This window comes from Triticum aestivum, chromosome 1D, assembly GCF_018294505.1.
Source record: "Triticum aestivum cultivar Chinese Spring chromosome 1D, IWGSC CS RefSeq v2.1, whole genome shotgun sequence".
NCBI classification, from domain to species: Eukaryota; Viridiplantae; Streptophyta; class Magnoliopsida; order Poales; family Poaceae; genus Triticum; species Triticum aestivum.
In genome coordinates this window covers 159,165,242-159,174,174 of record NC_057796.1, presented here as the reverse complement: position 1 = coordinate 159,174,174, position 8,933 = coordinate 159,165,242, and the positions used below count along the sequence as shown (strand labels likewise).

General features: G+C 40.8%; 2 protein-coding genes across 47 annotated transcripts; one reads left to right on the top strand and one right to left on the bottom strand.

Annotated features, from left to right (window-relative positions):
- Positions 1-6: 6 nt before the first annotated feature.
- Positions 7-5,015, top strand: LOC123180831 (uncharacterized). Of its 15 annotated transcripts, XR_006491276.1 has the most exons (9): positions 7-406; positions 554-613; positions 713-746; positions 845-914; positions 1,019-1,166; positions 2,176-2,296; positions 2,389-2,487; positions 2,719-2,779; positions 4,456-5,015. XR_006491276.1 is itself a non-coding variant. In XM_044592983.1 (8 exons), exons 5-8 carry the CDS (start codon positions 2,249-2,251, stop codon positions 4,860-4,862), a joined length of 615 nt encoding a protein of 204 aa, XP_044448918.1. In that variant the 5' UTR covers positions 7-406; positions 554-613; positions 850-914; positions 1,019-1,166; positions 2,176-2,248; the 3' UTR covers positions 4,863-5,015. The 15 variants fall into 15 exon arrangements, 14 of the variants coding, with proteins under 14 accessions (XP_044448918.1, XP_044448917.1, XP_044448912.1 ...); XM_044592983.1 differs by lacking the exon at positions 713-746 and having other exon boundaries at positions 850-914; XM_044592982.1 differs by having other exon boundaries at positions 850-1,166.
- Positions 5,016-6,392: 1,377 nt separating this feature from the next.
- On the bottom strand, positions 6,393-8,913 carry LOC123180834 (uncharacterized). Of its 32 annotated transcripts, none has more exons than XM_044592987.1 (6): positions 8,787-8,913; positions 8,626-8,680; positions 7,610-7,774; positions 7,373-7,431; positions 7,126-7,278; positions 6,393-6,989 (listed from the first exon to the last, which is right to left on the bottom strand). In XM_044592987.1, the coding sequence occupies exons 1-5, from the start codon at positions 8,808-8,810 to the stop codon at positions 7,222-7,224; spliced, it is 360 nt and encodes a 119-aa protein (XP_044448922.1). In that variant the 5' UTR covers positions 8,811-8,913; the 3' UTR covers positions 6,393-6,989; positions 7,126-7,221. The 32 variants fall into 32 exon arrangements, 10 of the variants coding, with proteins under 10 accessions (XP_044448922.1, XP_044448923.1, XP_044448929.1 ...); XM_044592988.1 differs by having other exon boundaries at positions 7,130-7,278; XM_044592994.1 differs by having other exon boundaries at positions 7,126-7,221.
- Positions 8,914-8,933: the final 20 nt, after the last annotated feature.

The window sequence follows — 8,933 nt, the reverse complement described above, 5'->3', positions numbered from 1 at the left end:
CCTCGCGCTGCCACGGTACCCTCCTCCCCCACACCAGCCAGCCCCCATCCTCCCCGACTCCCGCCCCCAACCGCCATCCTCCCCCCGGCTCCGGTAGTCGCCCCACCTGTTCCTACCGCGGGTCTGACGGCACGGATCCGGCCGGCGTGGTTGGGCGGCGAGACTCACCGGGGTGGGCCTCCTCCGCCTTTGGCCCTCGACAACATTTGTGGGGAGTTCCTGCTCGCCGTTTGGTGGCACCATCTGCGCCCCCTCTAGAAGTTCGACAGGCACGCGTGCCTCAGTTCCACGACGACGAGCCAGGCAGCCGGCCTCTTCGTGACCTGCTGGCATTCCCCCTCTCGCGCTGGCGGACTGATGATGGGAGAGCCAGCTTTATCGCTAAACCGGCTTCTGCTGCCTGCTGGTACCATTGCTGGTCTCGGTGCCCTCCCTGCTCGCCCATGGCAGCGCAAGTTCATCCTCTAGCAGTTGAATTTCTATTTGTTTCTTACTTCTGGTGAAGTAGGTGAGCTGATTTTGTGGCCACTTCTATTGGTTTGTGCATCGCTAGAGGAGGACTTGGTGCTGAGGAATGGAGCGCAAGTAATGATGCTCCTTCCATTTATCTTAGGTGAGCTTGCGAATCTGCAGTACCCTTGGTGATTTTAGTAGTGCTATTAGTCATGGAATTCGAGGGTGTTTGATTTCTATTTTTCTGGGATTTTTTTAGGTGTCTGGACATGTACCTGTTTAACTGAAATGAGGTTCTTATGATCGTGTTTATTGTTAACTTATTTAGAAAAGCAATTAAGTTATATCAGGAGGGGAAAGCAATTAACTTATTCAAACATAATTGCATCAGTTCAGACTCGGAGAGGGTGTAAGTGCAGAAGAAAAATTGGTAGCACTAAAGGTTCATGATTGAAAAAGTTGTAAGTTCAACACGACGTCCCAGATAAGTTCATGAGATCAAACAAAAACAAACCCTCATGGGTCTCTCATATACGCGCGTGACATCTCTTGTTCTGTGTTGCAGCGCCTGCAACTGCTAGTTCAACTCCTGGGTCTGTGTTAATGTTGCCCATGTGAAGTTCGATGTGATTTGGTTGGACAGGAAGGGAGAAACAACATGGACAGTACGGGGCTGCTGATGAAGAACGTGTTGCTAACTAGCTCTATAAATGGTCTCTAATCCAAAGTATTTTAATTTATCTGCACTCTAGCTTGGCTTGCTATAAAAAGATGAAATATAAGATCTCATTGTGCTAAAACTTAGTAGAACCATGCAAGACGAACGAGAAAGTGTACTGAAAAAAGTTTGATTTTTATTATAGAGGAGGCCACTACTCCCTAGCGCTTTGATTTTCCTTTCTTTTAATTTTGGACAGTTCGGCTTGTTCTCCCACATGGTAGTAGACATGTATCATTCCGCACAATGATGCTTTAGCTAGCTCATTTTGTCCTGTGAGATTTTTTTCCTCAGTTCATATGCTAATTTTCTGGAGGTTCACAACGTCTCAGTGGTTCGATTTGTTGTTTGTTGAAATTCTGCTTCAACTTCTGTCACGCTTATTTGCTTATGACATGATGTGTATATATATACTGTTAGAAGTTCTAGTACATATATTACAAAAATTCACTGATAAAAAATGTATCATTTCATTATGTGTAGCACATGTTTAACACATATAATTACGAAATAGTTACTTGAACTATATAAGAGTTAAGCTTTTACTTGATTTTCAGTTCAAATTTTGCGTTCTTTTCAGTACATCAACTTTAATGTGCAGAACATCGAGGAAATCCTGAAAAATTATATGTGCACATGATAGTCACTGCTGTTTATTTAGCCAGTTTGGTAGTACATGATAGTGGATGTCTCAAAAGTATTTGTATGGAATTAGGTGCGGTGTACAGTCACTATTGCTCCATTTCATGTGTGAAAAAAACTACCTTTTGTGCATGTCATCTGTTTGTGGAATATTTCTGAGGGAGGACACAAACAGTATACATATATATAATGTCAGTACTTAATAAGAAGAACAAAAGTTCAATCTCAAAACTTTAAAAAGTTCAGTACATCAAGGTTCAGAAATCTTGCTCAGGAAGTACCTCGATTGACCCTAATTTTGAGCTACCAGGACACATCATGGTCTTTAGCTATCACATCTCATTTTTCATTTATATTTTCAGATCCTAAGGAGTTGTTGCTGTCGCTGGTCATTGCTGTCGGAGCTGCAGCGTGTCGACAAGATCCTGCAGAGCCATGAGTTGTGTATCCGGCAAGCCGGCTGCCGGTCGGGGTTCCACAAACGTGATCGATCGACCACCTCACACGATGAAATGCATGCTAATTAATTCCCTTGGAACCGCCATTGCTAACCTCATTCTTCTTTTTCTCGATAGGAAACAAGTGGGAGCGGCCGCATTGAGACTGAGGGAGACGCGCACATGCCATTATCACACATGCTAGATCCCCCGTGTAGAAGTCTTGAATTCTTTGAAGTGAGTAAATTCAGAATTTTTTCTGAATCTTGTTCATTCTGTACAAAAGTTTGGCCTTTTGGAGGTTCAAACTATAATGTCAGTGTAGTACAGGCTTCTGGTTGAGAAAGTAATGAAAATGTGTAGTTCATCAGTTCATAGATAAGCACATCTATGAGTGCATGCATCCGTTCTATCCTTTTCCTCTCTACTACTCTTCTCTCGCTAATTTGTTTTCTCTTTGAACTACAGCACGAGGGAGATTGGACGGGCTACAGATTGGCGATGTTAAATACTCTCCCTCTCAAAGAAGGTTCAGTTATAATATTCGTCTATTGTTTATGAACTGAAGCATGTTACTACTGCACTGAAGCAATTAAAGTTCAAACTGAATTAAAGTTCCATAGGCATGTTGATATTAAGGAATTGATCGCTGCATGGGACGAGTTGCTCTGCCCTTCGATCTTGTCTGTATGTCTTATTTGAAGTTCCATTTTGCCAACAAGTGTATGGTCAGATTCTCTTGAAATGTTATAAATGCCACCAGTGCTGGAGTGGTGCCGCCACACCTCTGGTTTCCCTCTGGTATTCTTTTCATATGACCTGCACCAGTTCTTCAGTGCGTGATTCGACAAAAAGACTATTAGTTCAATTACTAAATTCAAGGTGAAAAATATGAAATCCATTTACTGCTCTCTTGTCTCACTCATTCATATTATTATATGTACACAAATTCATGTCATCCTAAATTTGTTACACCGGTACGGAAGCAAAAGACAGACCCACAAGTTCATCTTTTGTGACACACTCAGTACGAATACTGATTTTAATTCAGTGCAATTATTATTTTTCATTCAGTTCATTTTGTTATTTTAGTGTGGTGCCTTATTGAGTTGCTACTCTTCCGAATTTTTGTTACCACACCCCTGTCGGGTAGTTCAGATATTCATTTTCGAGAATTATAAAGCTCGTCCATAAAAAAAGTTCAAAAAGCATTATACTTTTTCACATAGTATTGTCCAGTAAGTACAGAAGTCATGGTCTTATTTGCACATCATGCATTTTCCCTTTTGTATTGTGTTGCGTGATGGGTTACCTGGAGAATTTACTATAGCGCACAGAGTTCGAGAAAGCCAATTTGGCTCCCGGGCTCAGTTGCACCCGCTGCGACGAAAAAAATCAAAACAAATACTAGAAAAATTCAAAAAATTCCAAATTTTTTTGTGTGGTAGATAATTTGATGTGTGAGGTTCGCTGCAAATTTCAACTCGTTTGGACATTTGAGCAGCTCTCTGCACAAAAGACAAAATCGGGGTCTGTAAAAAAGTTTATTGTTCACGAACTGTTTTGACCCGATTTGTCTTTTTTGCCGAGAGATGCTCAGATATCCAAATGAGTTGAAATTTGGAGCGGACCTCACGCATCAAATTATCTACCACACAAAAAAATGGAATTTTTTTGAATTGTTCTAGTATTTGTTTTGAATTTTTTCTGAGCGGGAGCATCTGAGCCCGGGCTCAGATGCGGATTTTCGACAGAGTTCTACATATCTTGCTAGTTTTGTTATTAGTGCGATTCTGGTTAGCGGAACTAAATTGGCTCCCTCCACCGGAAAACAGCCTGCATCAGTTCGAGAGGGGCGCATGGGTCTGTTCTATGACGACGAGTTAGGCAGCCTACCTTCGCATCATGAACTGGTGTAGTTCGATCTTGCCCGCGTTGGAAATTCCCTGATGTTGAGTGTGTCAGTACAACCCTACGCTAGAAGGCACACCTCCCCCTGGTCGCCCATCAGTCCTATGCTAGACAGTATCTTACTTAACTTGATATCTACTTTTTGAACTTGTTTTGACTCCTGAAGGTAGATGTTACTATGTGGAGCTTAAACTTCCTTCTAATTACCCTTTTAATATCTACCAGTCTTTTTGCACATGCTTTTTCCTCCTGAAGATATTTTCCACGAGTTATTGATTTAATTTTGTGCAACAGTTCGACCTCGACGTGTGTGGCAGTCCCACGAGGAGGAGCGTGGTCTATGCATCATGAAATCGAGTAGTTGGTTCCCGAGCGAGTTCCCACTTCTGAAGATGGGCTTCCATGTGGAGGAGGTGTGGAACGTAATCTGCATGGAGATCCTGATGAAGTACGATGACGGCGACATGGTGCGGGTGGACCTCATGGAGTTCGGCCGGGCTGGTGGCGGTGGGTGCTGGACGCGGATGCACAAGTTGTGCGGCTCCATCTGCCACCTCGACTCCGACCACCGCTTCCTCCCGCTCCTCATGCTTCCGACCAGGCCGCTGCTAGGTGTTGCTGCTCCATCCTGCGGCAACCTAGCGATGCCGTGGCTTGTTAGCTGCTACTTTTTGTTGCTGCTGCGAGGCAATGTGATCTAAGGAAGAAAGATTAACTCATGTTGTTATGATGTTTCAGAAATTTAAAGAATTTGGGGAAGAAAAATGATGCTTTTTCAGCTACTCACGTGAGTTGCATTTGAGCCCTCGCTATTGTCAGAATGTCAAAGCTAGTGTAACCCTTATTGAGTTGCCGCTCTTCTGAATTTTTCATGCTCTTCCATTCGATCTATTCTATGGTTGGCTAACTAGTCTGCCACTCTACAATTGTTCTTTTGTTCAGACTAGTAAGCTTGCACGTGCAATGCACGTCTGAAATATGACTTAAGAGAACTTCATAGGAATTAAACGAATACACAATGTTTTTATTCTTGAACAAATACAAGCAAAAAAACTGTGTATGACGATAAATGAGTAGGAGGGGGTTATGGATCTTGCTATCTTCTCTCATGTTCCTTGTGATCTCTGTTGCGGCCGTGGTGGTCGGGATGTGATTTATATACTGTAGTCACCAAAAAATGTGGAAAATGATGAATTGACGACCGTGACTGATGTTTAATTATTTTCTTGTCACACAAACATGTTGGAAAACAGCAGTATACAAATGCAGCCACAACAACACCATGAATATTCGTCTAGAAATATGAGTTTGCTGCAAAATTGACTGATCTTCACCACTGTCAATTACTGCTACAAATATAATGAACATGCACAAAGAGAATCAAAAGTTCACCTTATCACGTATAGAAGTGGCACTTGGATTAAGAATCTGAAACATATGCATGCATGGTACCAATAACGATTGGCAGACAACGTATACGAACAAATCTTGCTTACTTTATTCAAGATATTCAGAGAAGCATGTACTGAATTTTAGGTGCATTTTCCATAGATTGTCAAAGAGATTCTGCACAGTTCTTCCATTCAAATGGTCTAGAAACTAAAAAAAATGCAGTAATCCATTGGCATAAATGCCCTACATACAATCTCCTCGAATCTTGCTTGGATTCAATCCAGCATATTTGGCATCTTTCATGCTTTGTAAAAACAAATCTTGGCCTATCGATGGATGTAGGAATAGCTACAACAATTGACATATCCAGCAGAAAATATTGATTGGCATCTTTCATGCTTTCTAATTATTTTTCTTGGGTGTAGGAAGAGGAGATAGGGCAAATTATAACATATAAAAATCCAATACAATTGGCAGGCCAACATTCAGAGAAGCATGTACTAATTTAGCTTGTAGAAATTCAGAGAAGCATGTATTGAAGAAGCTAGCTCACGGGAAAGCATGTCGCATGATTTGATGCAGCAATTGCAGAAGAAATAACCAGTTAATCACTGACTCAATTTAGATTAAATGGGAACTATACTGTATTAAGTTGGCGCGGGGAAAAAACAATAGAGTTAGTCACTTTCAGTGTACATGAACAGTGCAGATATGCTACATCAATGTATTGATTCTATCTCTTGCTAACATCAGTATAAGTGTGCATCGGAACATGTCATGGATTTCCATATTCTGATTAGCCCCATAATAGTATTCTCCAGTTATTAATACACTTCAGAAATATATAATAGGCATTACATTTATACAGAATGTATGATAATTCAATCTGCATTGAGTTACAAAATTACAGTTGATTTTGTTTGTTTAGAAATAAAGGTACAATCAACTGTAATTAAGCATTATATGAAACACAAAAACTGGCATTGTACTGACACGGTGGCACGCTAAGGACATGCTACTTGCAAAACAAAGTAAATGAAAGTAAATCAGAACTAAAATAATCTCAAGCGGAGAGCTGAACGACAAAGTCAATACACTTGACCACGCTATAGTTCTCGAATGACCAAACTAAATTGAGATGTTTGAAACAACAAAACAGCCAGAACGGTGAGCAACACACCTAAAGCACATCACAACATGAGATCGGTCATCTGCCAATTCTCAGCTTTTTGCTTCCCGAAGAGCTATGGTAGCATGTTGCTGGAGATCCAACAGCAGTATCATCACTCTGTTGGCTGAGACATGCAGCAACATCCAACACGCCTATCAGGCTTTGCTGCACAGAGAACTTTGATGATCCAGCTGACTTTAGGACAATGGTTCCCATTGTTATCTTGTCTTAAATCAATTCGTTGATGCAACCAAACCTTGTCAATCTGCAATACATCATATTAGCCCTCTTGATTGATGCAACCAAACAAACTACAATACACCATAAATTGACTGCAACTCCAAATAAGAAAATGTTCAGATAGAAAAAGACAACAATGAACTTGAGATCAACGTTCTTGCCTACACTTTGTCAATCTCCTTCGGGTCTTGTTGACGCCTTCGAGAATTCTAGGCACTTCACGCGGAGGAAAGCAACATTCAGGCAAATCTCCATCGCTACAACAGTACATCCACCAAGTTAAAAAAAAAGGTTCCCAACTCGCCTCCACTGCTCTACAGCAAACTCAAAAGGAAAATAATGGATTCACACAGCTTTAAAGTAGGCTATTGTGAAAGGAAATCAAAATTGAATTAGAACACAACTTACAAAATTAAGGTAATTGGGAGATATGACAAAAATCCTGAAATTCTCATAACATTTGTACTCTGAATGACAACAAAAAAAGAAAAAAATCTGAATAACAACAGTAATTGGAAGGATAGAACAACATTAGCTTTAAATAGAATTAGCTAGTTGAGGCTGCAAGAACAACATACAAAGCTAGCATGGCTCTAGCAACTAACAAAGTACATTTTATGCAAGCACGCCTGACCAGCTACGGACCATTTAATCGCTGGTGCTGAAAGAGATAACTCTGAAACGCAGACCTGCACGTCTCCTTGCATCCTTGGCTATCCGTGTACCTCCCCTTTGTCTGGATGGTCTTCTTCATGTTGCAGGGGCCACCGCCCTTGGGGCTCACTGACTGTCCATTAGCTCCTGCTCCTGCTACACGACATCTCCAACCATGTTAAAAAAATGCAAATGATTCAAGATCGAATTAGTCAAGGAGTGACCTGATTCTTATGGAATCAATCTACAAATATGATCCCTCTTTGCAGATGCAAATAACATCTTTCCGCATTGTACAATTCTTCTTCTACAAGCACTCATGAGAGTTAAAAAATGCATCCATGCACCGTCTCTTTGCAGCATTGTGACAACAGTGGCACTTGCAGCAGGAAAACATATGCAGTTTTAAGAACTATATGGTATGACAATTTTATAATATGATAAAATCAATGTAAAAAATGAACAGACACTATAATTAAACTGAATCTAAATGAATTTGATCAGACTTTAGATAAATTTTCTTGATAATCTATTCCGAACGTGTAGAGAACGTCCTAATACAAGTACATTAGCGGGGTAAATCCCATGCTTTCATAGAGCACTCGCGCCATTTGAGGTCGGGATCTACCGGTTTAATTATTTTCAGTTGGTCATGATGATCGACAGACTAACTCCCATAAAGCAGAAGAGTATGGATTACAGATAGTATGATCAATCATAATGTCAGATTTCTAACTTTTGGTTATCATTTACCCTATTCCCATAGTGTTAGATAAATTCAGACTAAAATGTTCGTTAGGTCCGGGATGACGCTGATTATCACCGGTCTTTGTTTGGTCGGTTATTCATATACAACGAATCTATGAATTGGTTTGTTAAAAATTATGTGAAAATACACATGTACCAAATCCTGAAGAAAATGCAAAGCAAAAATGATTCAAATGGGCTGGTTACCAGCAAGGCGACTAATGCCTTCTGTCGCTTTTCTTCCGCAAAATCTTCCTCACCTTCTATCACGACATCAGAACAACGAACATGTACCAGTGCTTGAACAAGATCACCCTAGTAGTGGAACAGCTCATCAGGTGATGCTCTCACAAGCTTTTCAGCAGAACCAAGAGCGCTTTCAACCTTGTGAAGACAAAAGAAAGAAAGGTCAGGATTATACAGTAGTTTCGCAGTGCAGCTGCATGATCCCTTAGACGTGTGAACTTCTTCTGCAAATTAGTGTCATCATCTGACAGATCATATGGCTCCCGGGATGAATCATTGAAGATGCAAAGACCTAGTATCACACATTAGTTCAACATGAGAA

Coding starts and splice junctions, on each gene's coding strand:
- LOC123180831 (XM_044592980.1), top strand. CDS start 2,249: ATGAGTTGTGTATCCGGCAAGCCGGCTGCCGGTCGGGGTTCCACAAAC. Junction 2,297..2,388: donor CCGGTCGGGGTTCCACAAAC/GTGATCGATCGA, acceptor TTTTCTCGATAG/GAAACAAGTGGGAGCGGCCG. Junction 2,780..4,455: donor TACTCTCCCTCTCAAAGAAG/GTTCAGTTATAA, acceptor TTTGTGCAACAG/TTCGACCTCGACGTGTGTGG.
- LOC123180834 (XM_044592987.1), bottom strand. CDS start 8,810: ATGCAGCTGCACTGCGAAACTACT. Junction 8,681..8,786: donor AGCTGCACTGCGAAACTACT/GTATAATCCTGA, acceptor TTCCACTACTAG/GGTGATCTTGTTCAAGCACT. Junction 7,775..8,625: donor TTCTGATGTCGTGATAGAAG/GTGAGGAAGATT, acceptor GATGTCGTGTAG/CAGGAGCAGGAGCTAATGGA.